Source organism: Nematolebias whitei, chromosome 18 (genome assembly GCF_014905685.2).
Source record: "Nematolebias whitei isolate Nwh7 chromosome 18, NemWhi1, whole genome shotgun sequence".
Classification (NCBI taxonomy): domain Eukaryota; kingdom Metazoa; phylum Chordata; class Actinopteri; order Cyprinodontiformes; family Rivulidae; genus Nematolebias; species Nematolebias whitei.
In genome coordinates, this window is record NC_056515.1 from 27,103,398 (window position 1) to 27,125,422 (window position 22,025).

At 38.5% G+C, this 22,025-nt stretch overlaps 4 protein-coding genes across 6 annotated transcripts in view; 2 read left to right on the forward strand and 2 right to left on the reverse strand.

The window, feature by feature from the left end:
• Nucleotides 1-4,747, reverse strand: part of dnm1a (dynamin 1a) — a 52,271-nt gene extending 47,524 nt beyond the window's left edge. For all 3 annotated transcript variants that reach the window (XM_037692101.1, XM_037692100.1, XM_037692099.1), the window contains exon 1: nt 4,400-4,747. In XM_037692101.1, the coding sequence (XP_037548029.1) occupies nt 4,400-4,560 (161 nt within the window). In that variant the 5' untranslated portion in view covers nt 4,561-4,747. The remainder of the gene's footprint in view (nt 1-4,399) is intronic.
• A 1,278-nt stretch (nt 4,748-6,025) lies between these two features.
• On the forward strand, nt 6,026-14,215 carry ciz1a (cdkn1a interacting zinc finger protein 1a). Its single transcript, XM_037692659.1, has 16 exons — nt 6,026-6,178; nt 6,593-6,845; nt 9,096-9,223; nt 9,366-9,598; nt 9,820-9,940; nt 10,056-10,140; nt 10,946-11,028; nt 11,120-11,199; nt 11,328-11,522; nt 11,607-11,737; nt 11,985-12,075; nt 12,170-12,274; nt 12,381-12,500; nt 12,608-12,686; nt 12,778-12,899; nt 13,091-14,215. Exons 2-16 carry the CDS (start codon nt 6,682-6,684, stop codon nt 13,538-13,540), a joined length of 2,187 nt encoding a protein of 728 aa, XP_037548587.1. The 5' UTR covers nt 6,026-6,178; nt 6,593-6,681; the 3' UTR covers nt 13,541-14,215.
• A 1,981-nt stretch (nt 14,216-16,196) lies between these two features.
• bbln (bublin coiled coil protein) lies at nt 16,197-17,819 on the reverse strand. The gene is made up of 2 exons (XM_037692415.1): nt 17,478-17,819; nt 16,197-17,111 (listed from the first exon to the last, which is right to left on the reverse strand). The coding sequence occupies exons 1-2, from the start codon at nt 17,554-17,556 to the stop codon at nt 16,888-16,890; spliced, it is 303 nt and encodes a 100-aa protein (XP_037548343.1). The 5' UTR covers nt 17,557-17,819; the 3' UTR covers nt 16,197-16,887.
• Nucleotides 17,820-18,331: 512 nt separating this feature from the next.
• surf2 (surfeit 2) lies at nt 18,332-21,157 on the forward strand. Its single transcript, XM_037692416.1, has 6 exons — nt 18,332-18,485; nt 18,658-18,809; nt 18,927-19,030; nt 19,568-19,753; nt 19,913-20,043; nt 20,148-21,157. Exons 1-6 carry the CDS (start codon nt 18,411-18,413, stop codon nt 20,235-20,237), a joined length of 738 nt encoding a protein of 245 aa, XP_037548344.1. The 5' UTR covers nt 18,332-18,410; the 3' UTR covers nt 20,238-21,157.
• Nucleotides 21,158-22,025: the final 868 nt, after the last annotated feature.

Genomic DNA, 22,025 nt, shown 5'->3' on the forward strand with positions numbered 1-22,025 from the left:
TAAGTTGAGTAAAACTAAAAAACAACCCCCTCCTCAATGTGATTTGATCACACTGTGCAGGAATATAGGTCCTATTTTCTTTTGCTGCCGTTTGGCTTCAAAAGCTACAAATCAGACCCTTTATGCCTTTGGCTCATTCTTCTCAGTGCATATAAATGTAAATGAGGGAAACAAATCTTATTGTTTCTTTAACACACCTGCAGTATAGAGGGCGTAAGGATTTGATCTACATGCAGGTTTGTTGCAGTTTTATCCGAGGAGCTGTCCATGGTGCTGAAAGTCAAACTGAGCTTTATTATGCAAGCAGCTCATTAAATGAGTCAACATGCCGTACAGTTGATTCTACTACCATCCACCCATCCATCCACCCATCCATCCATCCATCCACCCACCCATCCATCCATTCATTGCCTGCTTCTTCCTTGTTGAATCATGGGGGTCACGGTGCCTATGTCCAGTTGTCGCTGTGCAAGAAGTAGGGGACACCTGGACATGTCTCCAATCTGTCACAGGGACACATAGAGACAAATGAGGCAAACAACCGTTCACACTGTCTCACACCTGGGGACAATTTAGAGTTACCAATCAGCTTAACATGCATGTTTTTGGTCTGTGGAGAAAACCCACGCATGCACAGAGAGAACATGCGAACTCCGCCCAGAAGGGCTCCCAGCCGGGATTCGATGCAGCAACCTTCTCGCTGAGAGGCAGCAGCTCTACCAACTTTGCCACCATGCCATCCGATTCTAAAGCCATTTCAGAAATATTTAACCACAAAAACAGACAACGATGACATGTTTTTTAATGTAATGCGTTTCATTATGTCATAATTAGATATTCGCCTCTTCATTGCATCCTGAACTCCCAACCAAATCTTTATTTTACCTTTGAGCACCAGATAAACACAGCAGTTATTTAAAGAACCTTGAACCACAGCAGGTTGAGCCAAACTTCATGCTGCTTTACCATTCATTATTACTAAGTTATTACTAAGTTATTAGTTATTATAAGCTATTAGTTATTGCTATTGTTTTTATGATATTAGTGCTTAGCATATTTTAGTTCATGTTTTTCTTAGTTCATATCTTGGATCTTATTCCTTTTTTTTTTTTTTTTTTTTTACATTTTATTGTTGGATGTAACTGGGACCCTGTGTACAAAATTTTGTTCCATCACATGTACCACATGTGGTGCGAATGACAAATAAAGAAACTCTGACTCTGCTGAATATTTGATTCTCTGGCCACTTTTTATTTTTATTTTTGTCGTGTAATACGTTTTCTTCTGATGCATCAGTTCCTTTATTCTGTAAGTCTTTTCTCTTGTTTTAATTTCCTTCTAAGACAAAAAAAAATCCCTCCATGAACTAAGCTAAGATCACATAAAGTACTGGACGGGCTTCACCCAGCTGCTGCTCCCAGTGTTCAGCAGCAGAAATCTGCTTCGTCTGTGATAATTGGACCCAAGGGAATCTCAAACTGGTTGACACACCTTGTTGTCAAACAGCAGCTACACCGATTCAGTTTTTATTTACATTCACATTAGTGTAAACCAATAAGATGTGAGCAGAAACTGTTGCTTATCTTGCATTTAAAAATAGATACATAACATATAAATTACTTTGAAACAGTCTTGATTAATTCTCATTTATACTCCTTACGTAGATTTTAAAAAAAAGTTTCCATTCACATATCAATTAGGATTATTGCAAACTTTTATGTTTTTGTTTATAAATTGTATTTTTTTTGTATTTTATGCCAGTTATTTATATAGTTCCTGTCCTTTTTTTTTTTTTTTTGCATCCGTGTCAGTTTTGCTAAAGATATTTTTAATTTTAAGAGTCAGATTGCTGAGCAAATATTTAAAATATTGGTTTAAAAATAGACTGTTTGCTGTACTTTGTTTTACCCTTCAGGTAAAAATACAAGCTGTGACTCTTATTATTATTATAGATAAATGCTTTTTATGTTATTATTTAAGGAAAGACTATTCAAATATATGTACATGGATGGATTTATTTTCTTTTAAACACACATGAACTTAATCAGCTGATGTAATTCTGTGAAGACTGATTTTATCTTAAATTTGCAGCCTTTGATTCAGTTTTATAATCATTTTAAACAATAAGAACTAAAATGAGGAGATATAACGCACTTATAAACAAACATTTGATTAAGCCGTGAGAGCATACTGTCTGTTTCCTGCGAAGAGATACAAAGCAGTGTCAAAACCGTGAAAAACACACAACAATAAAAGGAAAACTGTAAAAAAATGTGTCTACAGTTTCTACCTCGTGCTGTTAAGATATGCATCAACGCATTTTGAACGTCCTTGTCCCTGAGTCAAACATGCTGGATGTGCAGCATCCAATCAAATTTAATCTATTTGAAAAATAACCAGGTTGACAGCTAAACAGTGTATTGTGAGTTATGGTTGGAGAATGCAAACACAAAGGGTGCTGAAGGAGGTGGAAGAGCAGCAACATCACTGCAGCTGCACCAGGAGAGCGAATCAGCAGGAAGCAAAGCAGCACTTTGTTACACGTGGAATTTATTTATTTATTAACCTTTTTATTTAACCTGGTAAATCCCATTGAGATCACAGATCTCTTCTGCAAGGGGGGCCTGAAGGCACCCTAACGTGCATGGATTTTGGTTTGTGGGAGGAAACCAGTTCAAGTCAGAAGGAAACCAGAGTTCAAACTGCAGGCCTCACATCTGCACATGGACAAATCATCTGCCTATGTCAACATAACCTGTCTTTGTTAGAAGCTTTAAACCTAAACCCAAGGTTCATTAAACCCAAGGTTCAGTCCCTCAGATAGGAGAGCACAGTTATCTGCAAATGGTGAGTTTCTATGGAAACAGCTGAAGAACATGAGATGATCCATAACGAGCAACGAGGACATGTTTTAAATCACGTAAAATAGGAAACTGGTTAAATTAGGAGTCTTAGCCTCCCTTGATGGAATCCATATCCCCCCCCCCCCCACACACACACACACACACCTTTCATGCCAGATGCAGTTAAGCTAATTTGGTCAAATCTTTTAAAATAAATGTTGTTTCATTAAGTTGTGCTCAGGATATTTATTGTGAATGATTCTCAGTTATGATGGCATAAGATTTTAGTTCAATATCTATAAAATTTTCTGAGTTATAGCTATTTGGGTGTTTTTAATGTTGATCAGCTGTGGCAGCCATCTTAAATTGAACTGACCACAAAAAGTTAATCAGTTGTGGACGTTCACCCAATGGTTGCTTTCTGAAGGTTTCATTAAACTGAGTCATTAGATATTTGGCTAACAGACAAACAGAGTTGACTGTCAATGTTGAAGTTTTAAGCAAAAAAAAACTTGTGCAATGAGTAGCACTTGTTGCGTTTGTTGTGAATTACATTCACCCACTACCACTCCAAATTTTAGCTTGACATCTGTAAGGTTTTATTTTTATATTACCCTTTTTGGGTTTTCTAGGAATAGTTAGCTGTAGCAGCCATCTTGAATCTGGTTGACCCCAAAAGTTTAAGATTTGTTGAGATATATCTAGTGGTCGCTTCCTGAAAGTTTCATTAATATTTGTCCAGTGCTTCATGAGATATTTTGCTAACAGACACGCATGCAAACATACAGAAAAAAAAATATTATTTTTTTATCTTTATAGTTAGATACGTGCAACCTCCGATAGATTATATTTAAAATGCATGAACTTCTAATGAACTAACAAGAGAAAAAAAAACTGATAAGCATAAACAAGTTTGACAAGCTCAAGCTGCAGCACTGATGGTGCAGTGAACGCAGCACTGCAGGTTTCACTCCCAGCTTTGTAAGCGCTGACAGACAGATGGGTGAGCTGAGCTGGGAGGGCTCAAAGCTCAGGTGGACTCTGTTTCCCCCCCCCCTGCCACTGCAAGGTCATCAGGGGCTGCAACATAGCAAAGCAGATTTGTTCTCCCTTGCTTGGTTTAGTTGTTTAATCAGCAGACAGACAAATAAAAATCTGCACATGACTGAAACCTGTCAGCAAACATCAGATTTTAAACACTAAACTCACCAAATTTGTAATGCTTTAATTGTAAAAGCACGAGTGGGTTATGAAGTCAAATGTTGAGGTTTTTAGAGGCAATTCTGGATTTAAGTGTAATTTATTTGGTCCTTGAATGCATCACGGCGGAGTAAACAGATAACTTCAGTGGGGATTTATGTAGGCCTCACAAAATAATCTGCTCAGCTGAGTGCTGCATGTCACAGACAAACAAACTACGATTAAAATGAACAAGTGGGACGAGATTTGGACCGAGTCAAGCCTGTGCGAGGGGTCTGAACCTGCCTACAGAAGGAAGAGGGGATGTGGACTAGGCCGTCATCATCCTCATCATCATCACTGGAGAAGCTACTCACTTCCCGACGAAGTTCTCCAGAACCGAGCTCTTCCCGGCGCTCTGGCCGCCCACCACGGCGATCTGCGGCAGGTCCAGGTTCGCGTTTTGCCCGATGGCCGAGAAGGCATCCTGCATGCGGTTCACCAGAGGAATCAGATCCTCCATTCCCCGGTTCCCCATCTTTGCGGCGAGAGAAGATGAAGGACTGGTCCTCCTGGTCAGAACGGGGTTTATTTGTTGGTCCACTTATTTTTCTTTTATTAATATTTGCTTTAATTCTCGATTTTCTTCCTTATTCCTCGGCTCCCCTCACCACGACACTCTCCGCAAGCGCAGGAGGAGGAGGAGGATGATCTCTTGTATTTTCTCTCGAGATCTCTGCAGTACCGGAAACTCACCGCTTGGTGGTGCTGTTTTCCACTTTACAGTGCTTTAAAAAAAAGTCTCCCTTCCAAAGTCCCCCTGGACTTTTCTACATTTTGTGACGTTCCAGCCACAAACTTCAAAGTATTTTATAAGGATTTTATGAGATGGACCAACACAAAATAGTACATGACTGTGAATTGGAAAGCGTTATTTATTTAGTTACTAGTTATCTTAAACTAAAATCCAAGTGCCTTCAGAAGTCACCAAATTAGAAGAGTTCATCTGTGTGTACAGTATTTTGATCTTAGTATAAATACAATTTTTCTATGAAGACCTCAGAGGGTTGTTACAGAACCTGAGTGACATTATACATATGTCACCATGAAGATCAAGGGACACACCAGAAGCAATGGGACTTACAGATATTTTCTGGGAACTGGTAAATTTGGATCAACTATTTAAAAAGAGGTAGCTCTTTCATATCTCAAACATCTCTTCATTCAGTATGGTGTAGAACTGGCTCTGAACTGGCTCTTTCAGCTCCTGCACGGCTCGTGAAAGATACCATAGCATTAGGAAATCCCTTTGTATAAGGTCCTAGGGTCTTTATTGTCATTCACATCACATGTGGTACATGAGGTGGAATGAAATTGTGTACCCAAGGTCCCGGTTACATCCAAAAACAGCAAAAATATAAAGTGTAAAAAGAAACAGTATACGGGGATTTAAAATATACACTAAAAGTTATAATGTAAGTATAATGTAATGATATATCCTATAATGTTTGGTGTCATTGTGAAGCACTGGGATTCTCCTTTTTGAATTCCTGATGGCAGACCAATAAAAATCAAGATTTCAAACCAGTACTCATGTAAATAAAACTAGCTTGTTGCCAGGCCAAGTGATAATTTAAAAAATGTAATCAAGCTATGCATAATTTTGAAGATGAAATAGAGATTGGAAAACAAAAACAACAAATAAAGATATTATACAATAAATACAAGTCAGTCTCTTAATTGTAGGATTAGTGCAAAGACAATTTCATTACAAATTCATTTATTTTGTGACCTGCTCATTTTCCAGTTTTCAGGTTTTTCACTTATGATGAAATATGTAACATTAAACAAAAGTGATATATAAGTTTTATTAAGATGAATTCGGACTGTCGTTTTTAACATTTTGACGCACCGTTACCTAATTTTATATATATAAATAAAACTGTGTAATCAGTTCTGTAGACAACCACTAGGGGGCGATAATATCCAATAATTTTCTTCCAGGACCTGGCCTGACTGGTTCGGGTTTCATTCGTCTCAGCCCTCACAGCAAGTAGTTGATTCTGTACTGACCCATTGACTTTTGTCGGATAATTATCAAGTCTCGCTAATTTTCCATTTGAGAAGCAATTTGTCAAAGCTAAAGGAGCCCAGAGGTAAACTGTAGAAACTTATCTTGAGCTCGTCTCATCTGAAAAATAGCTCGATGCTAATGCTAAGCTGTTGTATTCAGACAACTGAGTGGTGGCTAACGTAACATTAGCGTTTAGCAGGTATTTTAGTTCTTTATCAGCTGTGATTTAGGCATAATACTTGCTTTGGGGGCGCTAATATTATAGTCTCTGTTCGGTTAGCTAGCTAGCATGATGTTTTCTGTTGAAAGTTTGCAGAGAAGCCGTAAATGATTGCTCGTACGTAGCGTACTTGCTAACAAACATTGGCTAGCTGTCATGAAATACGAGAGCGACTTGTCTCAGGAGGGCGCAGTCTTATTATTTGTTTAAAATTGACCGAAGGATTAAAAGCGGAGTTGATTTGTTGTTTTTATTTATTTATTTTCCATCCTCCAGTTTAGGATCATCGTACTGGTGTCAGCCGTCGGCACCAAACACCTCCGGGACAGTTCAGTGTAAACTATCGGAGGATAAAACATCCCGCGATGTTTAACCCGCACATCCATCACCAGCAGCAGCAGCAACAACATCAGTTTCACCAGCACCTCCGGCAGCTTCAGCAACTTTTCCAGCAGCAGCAGCCTCCGCCGCCTCCTCCACCGCAGCCGCCTCCAGCGCACCATGTCCCCCATCACCACCAGACTCCGCGGTAAGCCTGTTAACGCGACACCGGGGATTGAGCAGAGGCCTGCTGTGGCTGAGCCGCAACACCTGCTAAACCTATATATGTAAAGGGAAATATTGGAGTTCTTTGCTTTAGCTATGTATTATATTTAATAAGAATTTTCCGCCCTCTCTCTTAACATCTTAGGTATATTGATGGTTTCAGTGCAGAAAATCCACCCCCCCACACACACAGTTTTAACAACAAACAAGTTTCTATTCTTTTGTAGTAAAATATATTTATATCTGACCCATTCTTTTCATGTTTCAGCCTAATCAAGGCTCTAACATATCTTTATTTAATAAATAGAGATACGTTTACTTTTTGAAAATCTTACTCTTCTTTATACACATTTACAGACTATAGGTCTATTCTGTTTTCCATTCAATCAACCTTTATTTATACAGGTAAATCCCATTGAGCCTCGAGGACTCATTTACAAGAGAGACCTGATTTCAACAAAGAAAGATGACAACAATGGACAACAGCTACAACAATAGACAGTTATAAAAACTCATACTACAGTTTTTTTTTTGTTTTTTGTTTTTTTTAACAAATAGGATGGCTAAAAGGAAAAAGGTAACAAAACAAAAAACAGCTAGATTCCAAGACAAATGTAGAAAACTAAAAACAGGAACATGTCTGCATTGGACCCTGCCAGGAGTCCAACAGATTCTTCAAGCCACTTAGAGAGGTCAAGGTCGAGAGCTTCAAATCTTTTTGTAAGATATTCCAGGAAACAGGAGCGGAGTAGGAGAAGGCCCTTTTGCCTAGTTCAGTCCTCACTGAGGGAACACTGCAGTTAATAATGTCCTGAGAGCGCACTCCGTAGCTGCACTCACGCAGAGACATGTAGGAGGAGATGTATGAAGGCAGCAGACCAAGAAGTGATTTAAAGATGAAAATATACCAGTGAGAGAGTCTGCGTGAAGTTAATGATGTCCAGTTAACCAGTGAATACAGGGTGCAGTGGTGGGTACGATAATCACAGCCAGTTATGAATCTTAGTGCACCATGATAGACGGCATCCAACATCTGCAGGGTTCTTGTAGGAGCGTTCATGTAAATAATATCACCAAAATCAATTGAGGGAAGGAAAGTCACAGATACAAGGCGTTTTCTAGCATTCAGGGTTAGACAGGATTTGTTTCTGAAAAAGAAACCCAGTTTAACTTTCATTTTCTTTACCAAGTTTTCCACATGGAGCTTAAAAGAAAGATGTGAGTCGACCAAGATACCCAAATATTTATAGAAATCAACAAACTCAATGGGGACACCATTTGAGGATAAAATCGGAGGAAGAACTGCTGGGACCAACTTCCTATTTGAAAAAAGCATCCCTTTGGTTTTTTCTGCATTTAGGACAAGTTTGAGGTGGAACAAATCTGTCTGGATGATGTTAAATGCAGATTTCAAAAGCTGGAAAGCCTTAGCAACTGTTTTAGCTCGACAATAAACAACTGTGTCGTCAGCATAGAAATGTATGGATGCATTAGGGATGTTTTTGCCTACATTATGTATGTAGATTGTAAAGAGGGTGGGTCCTAAGACTGAGCCTTGTGGTACACCATTGTTGAATGTTAAATAACTGGAGGAAGTACCATTATGTTGAACACATTGCCTCCGGTCTGAAAGATAGTTAGAGAACCAACCAATGGTGTGATCTGAGAAACCAATTTCTGAGAGTTTATGACACAAGATGTTAATCATCGTGCTGGTGTCAGCCGTCGGCACCAAACACCTCCGGGACAGTTCCCGGAGGTGTTTGGTTTCTGTTTTCCATTATATTTATATTTTATTTATATACAGTACTGATACTTCCTGACTTGAGCTATTATGCATATTTGTAATTATGTGTTAGTTAAGCTGATGTAAACTGAAGAAAAGTAGTTTCTGACAAAGACTTTATTGGTCCATATCAGAGCTGAACTATAAGTTAAAGTAGCCAGACACACTGAGCTTGTGGAAGCAAAGGGATTATGTAAATAATTGTGGCAGCTATGTGAAATGATGAAATGAGCTCTTGCATTTGAATTTAAATTTCATGTCTCAGGTTTAAGTTTTTTTTTTTGGTTTGTTTTCCACTTGTTTATTTATTTATTTTTTGCTTTTACTCATTGCAACATATTGTTTTTTCAAAGTAAACTATCTTAAGTTGGCAAGAAAGAAGACTACGTTTCTGCAAAATCTCTGTAATTACGCTACATGTTTAGTTTTTGTGTGCTCCTTGTCCAGAGCCATGCCTGTTCCTCCTCAGTCAGCCCCTCATCCTCGGATGGTCAACCTGTGCCAGGCGACCCAGACAACCATCATTGCTCCCAATCCGATGCTGCAGGGTGCTCTACTGATGCAGCAGATGCAAGGTATTGTTTGTATTGTACTCTAAAAGAAAGCCACATCTGGAAAAGGGCAAATGCTAAATTTAAACTGTGATGCCGCTTCTTTTTCTTGTATTTGTAAAACGTATCACTAATTGTGCTCAATAATTTGTTTGCTTTCATCCAGGCAGCATGAGGGGCTTTGGGATGGGTGGGCAGCAGTTCCGACAGTTCTTTGCCACAGGGACCAGGTCCTCTCTGCTTGGGCCAGTTCCCATGGGAATGGGAATGAAATCCCCCATGATGGGTTTCCGTGGTGCTCGGCCTTTCCACCGTCATCCTCGCTTCTACAACGCCACCACTTCCACATCCTCTACTTCTACAGCCTCTACTTCCACTGCAACCTCCATCTCTACCACGGTAATAACATCTGAGTCATTCTAATATTAATGTTTGTAAAGGTTTTCAGTTTGCTTGATGTACTAAACTGTTACATTTGATTAAAAATGTATTCCCAGAACCTCTGATCATGTTTTTAAACATTTGTGCCAAAATCTGAAAACATTTAAAGATCAAATGCTTCTATAAAGTTTCTTTATAAAAGTTTAATTTGGAGTCTTGCTACCTGCCTCTGTGTGCAGGACGCTGCAGCTCGTCAGACAGACAGGAAGAGGGACAGCGAGCAGATGGCTGCAGGAACCACAGACGACCAACAAGCAGCAGCCCAAAGCAGCAGTGAAGATGCTGATAAGCCTCAAACAGGTAGTCTGATAATTAAACTGGCACTGAAACATGCTGACAGATGGGAACGCTGATATGCGTTGATTTAGGTAGTATAAATAGGACTTCTTTTTTTTGTTTCGTTTGCTTCCCACAGACACTGAGGTAGGAGGAGTGGAAGGGGGAGAGAACTCAGAGGAGCAGCTTGAAGAACCTGCAGCAAAGCGGCAGAGAATAGAAGGGTGGGCAAACTGTTCTATATTAATGCTTTTGTTTGTGCTACTTTAATTTATGTCCAATATTTTTTATTGACAATAAATACACATTAAATATCATTATTACGATATTAGTCTAACTCGTTGCTGCCCAATTAAACTACATATGTAGTTTATCTTTTTCTGACAGTTATTTGGCCACTTAACATTTTGATCCTTTTTTGTTTATTATAACTTGAGACAAAGCCATGTGCTAGGTTAACAAACAGCTGCAGTTAAAAAAATGCATTTTTAGCCTAAATTTAAAGCACACCTTATGGACAATGGCCAGAAAACCATTATTTTAAATGTTGTTGAGTAAAACATGTGGAACGCAAGATTATTTCTTGTTTTTCTTTCAGCAGCAAAGAAAATACCAGCTCCTGTTTATTTGAAACATGTTGGGCAAATATAAAATCTGTTTTCTTACACATGCGTTTTGTTGTGTCTTCTGGGTCGACACTGATAAATGAGGCTGTTAAAGAGACGCACATTTTCTCAATCAACTACGTGGGTTTTTTTTGTTTTTGAATGTTCAATTTGTTGGCTGTAGTTTCAAATTTCGCACGGTGGCCTTCTCCATGCAAGACCATTTCATTTCCATATCACCAAGGTAACTTCTATTAATTCATCACCTGTGGCTGCTTTTATTCAAACCTGATGTTGATCGGGAAAGCTGGCAGCCGTCTCTAAGGAAACTGAGCTTTTTATAATAAAAGAGGCAGAGTGGAAACCTTTCTTACTGCAGTTCCCTCTGATTACAGCCTTTTAATATTGTTTTTATTATTATCAGGTCAGAAGAACCTAATGATGAATATGTGGTTGAGGATGTCACTGCAGAGTTCAACACTGATGTTTTGGATAATCAATCTGAAGGTTAAACACATATCTAATAACTGATAATGAAATTCAATTCAATTAGGCACCAACTACGGTTATATCATATGCTTTGGGTCTATTAATTTAGAATGCACCATTCAGGAGGATGAAAACACCAACTGGAGATCAGATGGTGACGAGGTACTGGAGGAGCCTACTGCTGACCAGGTGAGAAAAACACAAAATCATTTAAATCAGCTGCTTGAAGCTGATTTCTGTGTACGCTTATCACTAAAAAATCCCTCTAAATTATAGTAGATTTCATGTCGGCACTGATTTGCTGTTTGTCTCTACAGATTTACAGCTGTTTGCTGACCCAGTCTCCCCCTCATACGCTGAGTGAAGATGACCAGCAGGAAGATCTCCCAGCAGAGGACAACGATGCTTTGCTGGCTTCACCAGAGAACCAGGATGAAGAGGAGGAAGCTGTAGCTGAGAGCTCAAACAAGTTCTACTGCTACCTTTGCAGCATCACCTGCCACAACCAGCAAGTACGCTGAGCATGTGTGCATTTTAATGGTGAAAGGTTCTTTTTAAAGCTGTAATCTGTTTTTTAAATGGCTTGTTTTATGTAGAATTTCAGGAGTCACATGAACAGCATTTCCCACCAGCAGAGGATGATGGAAATCCAACACATGAGCAACGCCTGCCTGGTCAGCCTGCTGCCCCGAGTGCAGGAGTCTCTTCAGGGAGCAAACAAGGATGGGTCAGCTTCAGCTACATAAATATGATTTTAGCCACAATTGATCAATCTTAGCAAACACAAAAACGGCTATAACTCAATGTTTACAAACAATGAGCTAAAATTTGGTAGTAGCTGAGGCATTTTCAACCTGTTCTCTGAGCACTAGTAGACCTTGGGAAATTGCACATAGCTGTTTTTTTTTTTTCATTTTAACTCAAACAAGTGTTAAAGTGGTGGCCTTTTTATTTTTGAACATCTGTTTTTGCAGAGAGAAAAAAGACGCTAAGCAATGGTGTGCCACGTGTCATACGCGCTTCACCTGTAGCATCGGGGAGCACCATCGCTCTCAAGAGCATAAGGTAGTGATCAAGAAAACGTTATAATTGTGTAACAACTTCAACTTTTTTGAATGGATTAATAAGTTGTTGTTGGTTTTTTTTTCCTCATTGTCAGCTTGCAAGTAGAATTGACATCTCCTTCTGCGCTGTTTGCAAGAAACACTTCAAGACATCCGAGGACTTTATAGAGCATTTGCACTCCCAGGAGCACAGACGGAAGGTGAACAACCCACCTCTGGTTCAGTATAAATGTTTAGACTAGAAGACTTGTTTCAATGGAATAAATAATATATTTACTTTGCTTCATGTTTGTTGCTTTTTATTAGCTCCAGGAAAAAGACTGCGACGCTTTGGCCAAGCTGAGTGCTCTGGACACGGACGGCTTTTCGCTAGAAGAGAAGGAGGGAGAAGAGGAGTGGCAGGAAAATGAAGGAGACGAAGAACAGGTGCTTGAAAGATTTATTATTATTGTTCGTAATTACCAGTTGTTGCATTTAAGGTTACGACCAGTTAAGTATCTCTTAGAGAAAATCTACAACCATCACTGTTACAGGATGGCTGGTCCTCCCTTAAAGATGTGACCCAATATGATGCAACCAGTGATGAGCAGTATAACCCTGACACGGTCTATGGTTGGTTAAAATGTTTCACTTCTATTTTTCTGCCTCAATAATGTCACATTTTTGTAATAAATCCGATCTGCTTTACTATTTTAAACGACAGGATCCAGTTTTTTAGATCCAGTTGCAGGTTTTATCTGCAGACTTTGCAACAAGTTTTACCTCCTTGAGTCTTCGGCCCTGCACACTCACTGCAAATCACTGAAGCACTTTGAGAACCTCAAGGTTAGTTTGACTTCACCATCAGTTACATGATGGACAAAATAAAATATTGCTTTTTGTGTTTATGAAATGTATGTCATAGTTGTATATTTTACAATAATACGTTCCACATCTCTAAATATTTGTGAACTCTTAATATATTTTTAATCAGAAAGTGGATCTGTATTTGAATTTTAAATCCATTTGTTTTTCAGAGGTACAGAGTGTTGCAGAGTCAAGAAAGTGAACCTATTCCACCAGCTGACCGCTTCAAACCAGCAACAGAAACCAGCTCAGACTGTTCACAAGAGAATAACATGAAGCCGGTCGTTACAGTCACCCGACTGAAAATGGAGGAAGAAAACCAGCTGGAAGAGGAACAACCAGAAACTGACACAGCCTCACAGGATTTAGGCATCGCAGCACCCAGCAGCCCAGATGAAAACCTCAGCGTTCATCATGAGGATAGAACCATCACATCCCAGGTGTCTGCAGCTCAGGAGAGTCCAGCTGAGGAGGTCAACTCTGGGTTGGCAGCTGCAGAGGAGGAGGAGTCCAATGGAGAGGAGGAGGTTCCTGCTAGCCAAGGGAAGAAAAACAGCACAGGGAAGGCAAAAACCACTGCAAAACGAAGGTCAGGGAGGTCCACAGCGAGCAGACGCTGAGTTCAAGGCACAATATGGAATAGAAAACATCTGATGTAGTCTCCTGGACAGAACATATTGGCCCATTGTCTCTCCATGCTGAACATTCAGAGGAAATCGCATCAATAAATCAGAAGATTGGTTACTAAATGGCAGTAGAAGGGTGCCGCTCGTTAAAATTTCTCTGGGGTGGGAAATAACAGCTGTTAGACAAATGTTAATATAATCAACTGTGCGTAAGGCCCTTTGTTTAGACTCACACAGTTGGATATGATTTTTTTTTTTTTTTTTTTTTTGTTCAGACCATATTCTGTCCTCACAACCAGGATACATTAATAAGTTATTCGTATGTACTTGAATTTTTAAATAAGGAAAGTCCTCATGGTAATTATCCATCTCAAAACTCTTTACATTGAAATAAAGTTCTGCTTTCATATTACCGGTACGTGTGAGTATACTGCGGACATTTAGTGAACGAACGCCACAAAAAGATGATACAAACCGAAAAAAATTATAAATTGCGGCTTAATCAGCTTTTTCAGTTTTTGCATAAAAGACGGGACAGGACGCCATTGTTCACAGCTAAAAACACGACAACTCTTAGGTTTGAAATGTTCTCGCAAATGTTATTTTCCACCCTGCGGTCCTCAAGTCAGGAGTTTAATGAGAACATTTCGAAGCTTTTGATTCTTAAGCAAGCCTAATGATAAAGTCAAGATAATTGATGGTTAGGTGGAAAAAATGTCCACGTTGCTAACCACATGGCAATTGTTTTAGCAATTTAATGTAGAATGTAACCTGATGAGTGTTTGATCAGGTGACAGCTGTTTTATAGTGTTAAAATTGTTCTTTGGTTTGAATTTTTATTTTTTAATCTCTGCTTGGTTAGAGACTTTTTAGGGTCAATTTTGGGGATTAGTTTCAAATTAACAGCTAGACATGTTTATTGGCCTGTTGTCTACAGTAAAAGGTGATTTTATATATATATATATATATATATATATATATATATATATATATATATGTTTTTATATATATATATATATATATATATGGCGGTCAATTGGAGCTGATTATGGTTTTGTTTTTTCCCACTTTGACTCTGAATTAAAACAATTGGGTATTTCTGACTCCTGGGAATTTGTTAGTTGAGGCAGATTTATTTGGCTTCAAGTTCAGAATCCATAAAAAGTTTCTCTAGGATTGTATTGGCACCACAGAAAATATTATTTTTTGTGTCACATTCCTCTGGATGTTTTAAAGTGTGCCTACAGGTGGAAGAGAAAAAAGTTGCGTTGACATTAAATGCACTTTTGAGCATCAGCGGCGCAATATTGTAATGGTGCATAGTTGACACCAGTTTGTCGTTTAGTTTTCTTTTCCTCAGATTTATTCACCAGAGATGATCCAAAATAAATTTTCATGATGTGTGCTCTCTCTCTTTTTATGTAGCAAACTATCTTTACAAGCTGTTGTCTCTGATTTAAAGCACTGGTTACAACTGTAGGTTGTAAAAGTGTAACTTTGTGACATTGCAATGCTCAAACATGAAGCTGGCAGTGAGGAGGTTACTTCCCTCTTTGTGACTTTGCGTGCTGTTCTGGAAACATTTCATACTCCATATTAGGGGAAGATCTTTAAACCCAGAAAAGACGTTAAGCAACTCGTGACGAGTCCGGCAACTTGTCACATGCGTTGTTTCTGAAGGGACGAGGCGCCTGGACTCCTCAGCTCGAATGGACCAGGAGCGAGAAAAAGACACAAAAGGCTAATTTCAAATAAAACCATGTTTCTTGTATTTTTATTCAGCTACTGACAAGATGAACAACCAGGTGATGTTTTCTAACTGCTGGAAGTTTAATGTATTTTTGGATGTTTTTTCTGTTTGGAAGTATTTTAATTTATATTAAAATGTCTCAGAAACCCCACAATGTGTTGTCTTTTTTGTATTTGTTCATGGCTTACGTGTGTAATGTATTGATCAAACTTGTGTCCTAAAATCATGGATCCAGTGGGTACACACACTGCAGTACATTCTGGGTACATCCCTTAATCAGTGGGCTCTTCATTGTTTTAAGTGTAATTGATTTGCTTTGTTTCTGTTGAGTGAGCTGAAGTAGAAATTTAAAAGTTTCTAAAGGGTGACATCAAAACTGTTGGTAACTACACAACTTCCCTCACCTTCAATTTGTGTTGGCTTTTCTGGTTTGAGAACACGATCATCAAACTAATATTTTTGTCATCTTTTCAGCACCTTCAGCTACTAAATCTGCCACTTCAACTCGCTGCCCACCTCTTTAAAGCTACCAGAAAGAAAATGTCTCAAACTTTCAGTCCACCATTATTGTGTTCATATCAGCGCAGTTAAAATCCCAACGTGTAGAGGAAACAAAAACTATTTTGTAATTAAGTACAATGTATTAGCAGCAAAAGTATCTCAATGACTCCATGTGAAGATGAGGATATGAGATTCCTCAAGATTGTAGCATGCTGTGCCCTGATGGTGTCCCAGCGTGGCTAGAAAACAACATATACTGTACACATATAAATGTATAATCAGGGAGTAAACATTAAAAACCATTCAAATAGATGCATTTGAGGAACTTTAATCTTAAAATATTAATTGAAGCCAACTTGTCACAATAAATACTCATTATTTCACATTTTATCTCCATATTTATCATACAATAAATAACTCTTCTTCCTTTATTTTAGGAAAATAAGTTACTGAATTATAATTTTTGGAGAGGAAAAAAGTTTCAACTTCTGCTTCTGTCCTCCATTGTAGCTACCAAATTGCATCGCTCTACTAACCAGAATGCATAGCTACATCTTACATTTCTTACACACAATATACACCTGAAGTATTTTATAAGACAAAAAGTAATTACACATATCACAACAAACAAATGCCACTAGCCAGAAACACCTTTGTGATTGTGACGTTGACCAAACAGAACCCAAAACTCTCATACAGCCACACAAGAACGCATCACACTCCCATTTATCTGAACAAATAGAGTGTCATGCTGCCGTTTGAACGGTTAGACAATGATGTATTTTGTCATTACATTTACATATACTGCATTCTAGAGGTGCACAGCATTTCACACAGCAGCACAACTTCTGAGAACTAGTTATGCCAATAAACTTTAATCTGTCCAGGAAACAAATTCTAGTGTCAAAGTTCAGTAAGGAAAATAAGCAGTATTGACTTCAGAGTTATATAACCATGTCTACAGATGGAAATGTAAACTCACAGAAGAGTTAGAGGAACAGATCAGAGATTAGGAGACGTTTGTATTATCTGTCTCGCCCTGTCATATAATCTAACCCAAACTCCAGCTCTTCGTGCAAGTTTGTGAATCTCAGTTTTCCTCATTTAGGTCTTTACTGGGTGAGGATTCCTCTTCTGCTGTCTGATGCTCCTCGTGGGTTTGTGAGCCAAGCAGCTGGGCCCTGAAATCCTGACGGGCTTGCCGGTTTGACTCCAGCAGTTCATGCATTTTTCCATTAAGGACATCATTTCGCTCTTCCAGGTCATCCAGATAAGAGTTGATCTGGTCCAGCATTGAGTTGATGGCAGCGTACTCTGTGGAGAAATATCCAAAAGTAATCTATCAGTCATACTGTATATCAGCTTATGTCACAAATTTAGAACAACACAAAAAAGTTTGTTAAAGAAAATTAAAAACTGTCAAAATAGCTCTAGGCTCTTCTCCCTAGCTAAATTATACTGTATCATATACCTATTTTGTGCAGGTGAAATATATATTTTTAATCCAAAGATTTGTATTAGTTCACTCCCACAAAACTCACTGGCTCTGAACTCTCCAAATCTATTTTTTAAGTAATTGCCAGCAGACATAAACATGAATTAAGTTAAGTTGGTGGATTTATTCTGAACTGAGAACTTGACTTATTAGTTCTGCAATATGTAACAATTAACAGTATTTACCCTGGTCGCCAAAGTCATCGTCGTCGTTGATAATACCATCATCAGAGGAGATATCTGGATCTCCATTTGGTCCAGACATTGTCACTAAAAACTTCCGGTCTAGAGATGCGATACAGAAAAGCAGCTACTAGCTAACGAAACTAGCAGCCGGCTAGCTAACTAGCTTTGATGCGGATGATCTACGAACAGCGGGTTCAAATTAAGCACAGTCGATGTCGAGCTAGTTTTTCTAAAGTCTGCTTAAATGCTATTGTCAAATGTTAAGACAAAATGTTCTCGGAAAATGTCTCAACCAAGAGTAGAAATGTCAGCGGCAGATGTCAAATATTTGCGGAACCAGCGAATTGTGGGAAATAAAATATAAGGGCTTTGTAGAAAAGCAAGATGACTCACTCTGTTAAAAATATCATCAGACGAGTATAGTAAAATATATACTGTATTATAAACTAGAGATAATTTATAAAGCTGTTTTAGGCTACAGTTACTGATAGATTTTATGAAGGGCAGTGTAGTGCATTAATTAATTAAAAAATATTGAGTGTCAGAAAGGTCTTTACAAAATGCATGAAGAGTGGAAGTTCTGCTTTTTTGCTCTTTAATCCTGAGCCGTCAGCTGATCTGAAGGAGCGCCACTCACCCTCAGGATATAATCATTTAAACCGATTCTGCTGCTAATAGCAAGCTATTTTGATATGTTTATTATTTTATTGGAAATATGATAAGAATAAATAAAACAGTTTATGTAATAAACACCACATTAATACGATAAAAGTTTTTTATCTTTGAGTTGTTATTTCCGATGTTGACCAGTAGGTGGCGGTAGCATCATTCACCACAGTGCTTAAACCGCGTGTCGACAACTTCCTGTTGGGGCGGTAGCTTAATTTACAAACGTGGTTAGCTGTTTACGTTTACGAGTGTTTCTATTAAAAAATGGACGACTTACCTGCCGACATCAAAGCCTTTCTTAATAATCACCCCTTCTTTCTGCTAACAGGTGACAAAAAGGTTGGCGAACAATTAATATATCACACAAAATACGCATTGTAGCTGTGTGCTAAATGTAACTGCGAGGTGGAACCACTTGATATTAGTAAAATATTTATTTTCATATTGCGACAAGAAAATAAACTACTTTTTAACTCCATCAAGTGTGCCCTGTTTTCCAATTTGTTTTCAGATCAAATGCACTCTGAATGACCACGAGATTCCCTGCAACCTGACGGAGCTGCAGCAGTTCACCCAGGGGAAGAAATACAAGAGACTGACTGCTACAGCAGAGTTCAACTACAAGCAGTATGAGCCACACATTGTGCCAAGCACAAAGCAACCGTAAGGAGACACCTGCTTTTAAAGCAAACTAGCTGTGTGGCCATTTAATATGAAAATGCCCTAAACCGCTGTCATCTTGTTTTCCAACATTGTTTGTTTTCTAATTTGTTCTTTTAGCAATCAGCTCTTCTGTAAACTGACTCTGAGGCATCTAAACCGGCAACCGGATCATGTCTTGAGACACGTCAGCGGGAAACGCTTCAAGAAAGCCCTTTCACAATGTCAGTGGCTCACATGTCTGAGTGCATGACACACTTTTGTTAGTGGGTCACTAGTATTGAGTGGTACACATTTTGTGCACCTGAGTTTTTGAGTTACACCCATCATTGTGGAAGGAAATCTCCACCGTCTGCTGACTGGTGATATTTATGCAGAGTTCAGTAATCTGATAAACATATTAATGCAAATTTCTAGGATTTGCCATGCTAAAATGTATTTTTTTCACAGCCCAAAGGCAATGGTGGACAATAATTTTGCCTATGTTTGAGTAAACTGACCTTAAAAAGTACAAAAATGGCTATAACTCAGTAAATTTTACAAATATTAAGCTGAAGTTTTGTTCACAACACATAGTCCAAGATCTTTGCTTAAATCAGTTATCGTATTCTAATAATAGCTAACAAAACGCCTGCTTTTGAGCTGAAATTTTACCACTGAAAAAGCAAGTTGCATGGACATAACATTACTGCAGATCTAAGTTTTTGGATGTTTTAGTTCTCATCTTGATAACTGACATGTTCACCTGTTCTCTGCTTTAGATGAGGAGTGTGTGCAAAAAGGAATTGAATATGTTCCAGCCAGACTGAAACAAAAAAGACCCAAAGGTTCAAGAGAAGAAATCGGTCAGGGGGCGGAATCAAAACGATCGAACAACGTGTGGGAACCCTCAACCAGTGACGAGGAGCACAGCGACTCGGAAGACAGCATGAGCGACCTCTATCCACGTCAGTACATTCAGCTTTTGCACATTTATTCATTCATACCAACTGAGCGTCATGCACATTTAACATTTGTGCTTTGCTGGAGTTCTGACGTTCACATGCTGTTCAGTTCGTTTGTGTCAGTTTGATTGTGCTTTAACATCTTTTGATTTGTTCGTACAGTTTCTATGTTCACTGTGAAAAATCCAGAAGCTGAAAGCAAGAAGGGTGATGAGGAGGAGGACGACGACTTTCAAACAGACAAAGACGAGGAAATGGAAGTGGATACGCAAGTGGTGCAGAAACGTAAAAAGGTCTGAAAAATGTGTCGAATATTATTTTGGTTTGGATGCTGTCGACTAAAAGTCTGTTTTCTGAAGTTGATGCTGATCCTCCTTATGATTTACTTGTCTTTCAGGTCCAAAGTGGTGGATCTCAGAAGAAACTGAGAAATAACCGGTGGAAATCGGGACGCAAGAAACGTGGAAAAGTGCAAAATGGAAAGTGAAGAGTGCAGGCACATTTATATTATTTTTATACCTGCGAAACTGTCAGGAGTAAACACTGACATCCAGTTTAGTTATTTCTGTCTGAACCAGCCTGTCCTCTGAGCAGCCCTAGCAAAGAGACGTTTTCTCTTTCTGAAGCTGTTGTTCCACCACAGCTGGCTTAGATGACATGAAATGAGCCTGTGGGACAAATGAAGGTGTGGATTCTGGTTGATGCTCTTGTATAAAATCTTGATTTGGATTGTGCACATGTTTCTTTTTTTTATTTCGATCAGTACAAACATCACTTGTGCTAGAGCCGTTAAAACAGACACTGTATTTTAAAAGTGGATGTGTCGTGTTCACATCTTTCAATTCTTTTCAGAATTTTATTTGAATTAAAAGGAGTTTTAAGTTTACATTTTCACCATAAAGCAGTGGGGTTTTGAAAAAAAACGTACCTTTTTATAGAGATATAAAGTTGGATATTTAGAACGACACCACTTTTTACCGTTAATCTCAAATCATAAGAATCTTTATGACAATTTCTGATGAAGATCATCTTAAACTGAGAAATGACAGAACTAGCAGTTTTTGTGAAAACTTCAAAATAATATTACGTGAAATTAATTCAATATCACAAGCTCAATTTTGGTAAAATGACTGATTTATAGTAATGTCTGTTTTTTTAAGCTGTGACAGCCATGTTGAATGTGGTGTTTCCAAGAGTTAATTAGTTGTAGAGGACATCTTATCGCTGGGCGCACATTTGTAGTCCAGGTGAAACACAGGCATGCTGGGTGGTCTTGGTTTGCCCTCCACTTCAAGCATCAGCCGAAGCATCAGCTGAATGTCCTGTTCAGATTCTCAGCTAAAACGTGACTGATGTCAACAAAACTGTTCTTTCACTGTCATGATCCAAATGTGATGAATAAAACAGCAAATCAGCTCAATGTTTATTTAATTTCTGTATTTTTGTCTCTGTTGCACATCAGCTATTAAATGATACCATAAACTTAGATTACACTGATTGGGCCTTCCTGATCCAAGAGGACAAATTGAATCGCCCTATTTGCTCCATATAAAAGGAGGTTCCTCAGTTTGATGCTCATCATCTCTTCTACCTGATGCATCGCCTGGTCATCTCAAAACGAACACTCCCTTTATTTCCTGAAGACTACTGGCCAAATCTGAAATAAAGATTGTGCTTAATCTGTTAGTACTTAGAAGATGTGTTGGGAATTAGGCTGATTCCACCTGAACACCTTTTAAACTGAGTTAAATTTGGTTTTGTGCTTGATAAGTTTGCTTCGCAGTGATGGGTCATCTTGACTCCAAAAGTTGTAGATATCGTCTGAAAGTTTCATTAAAGTCCGTCCAGTGGTCAATGAAATGTTCTAACGCTACAGACAAACGCAAAAGCTGACAAAAAAACTTGACTGTCTTTATCTTAAAATTAAATTTGATGTGATTTCATGGCACTTGTGACAGTAAATTTAACAAATGTGGAAGACCTTTTTACAGTTAATGCACATACATAAACTCGGACCCGACGTGCTCTAATACATTCATAGCTACTTCCAGTACACAAAGTCAGCGTTCAACTCTAGTCTTGGTCCTTTGCACCAACTTTTTTGTTTTGATATTTATAAATTAGTTTTATTTTACTTTGTGATGTCATTGTGCAATGTTGCAGGATGTCAGAATGACTGCACAGCACAGCTGAAATATAGATGAACACTGTTTTAAGTGAATTTAAACGGAACTGGAAGTAGTCATGAATATATCTACACCACAATGCAATGCCA

Excerpts from the sequence above, each read along its gene's own strand:
- ciz1a (XM_037692659.1), top strand. The coding sequence starts at position 6,682 with ATGTTTAACCCGCACATCCATCACCAGCAGCAGCAGCAACAACATCAG. Across the intron at positions 9,599-9,819 it reads CAACCTCCATCTCTACCACG|GACGCTGCAGCTCGTCAGAC; the intron begins GTAATAACATCT and ends CTCTGTGTGCAG. Across the intron at positions 12,900-13,090 it reads AGCACTTTGAGAACCTCAAG|AGGTACAGAGTGTTGCAGAG; the intron begins GTTAGTTTGACT and ends TTTGTTTTTCAG.
- bbln (XM_037692415.1), bottom strand. The coding sequence starts at position 17,556 with ATGTCTGGACCAAATGGAGATCCAGATATCTCCTCTGATGATGGTATT. Across the intron at positions 17,112-17,477 it reads CGATGACTTTGGCGACCAGG|AGTACGCTGCCATCAACTCA; the intron begins GTAAATACTGTT and ends ATTTCTCCACAG.
- surf2 (XM_037692416.1), top strand. The coding sequence starts at position 18,411 with ATGGACGACTTACCTGCCGACATCAAAGCCTTTCTTAATAATCACCCC. Across the intron at positions 19,031-19,567 it reads CAAGAAAGCCCTTTCACAAT|ATGAGGAGTGTGTGCAAAAA; the intron begins GTCAGTGGCTCA and ends TCTCTGCTTTAG. Across the intron at positions 20,044-20,147 it reads TGGTGCAGAAACGTAAAAAG|GTCCAAAGTGGTGGATCTCA; the intron begins GTCTGAAAAATG and ends CTTGTCTTTCAG.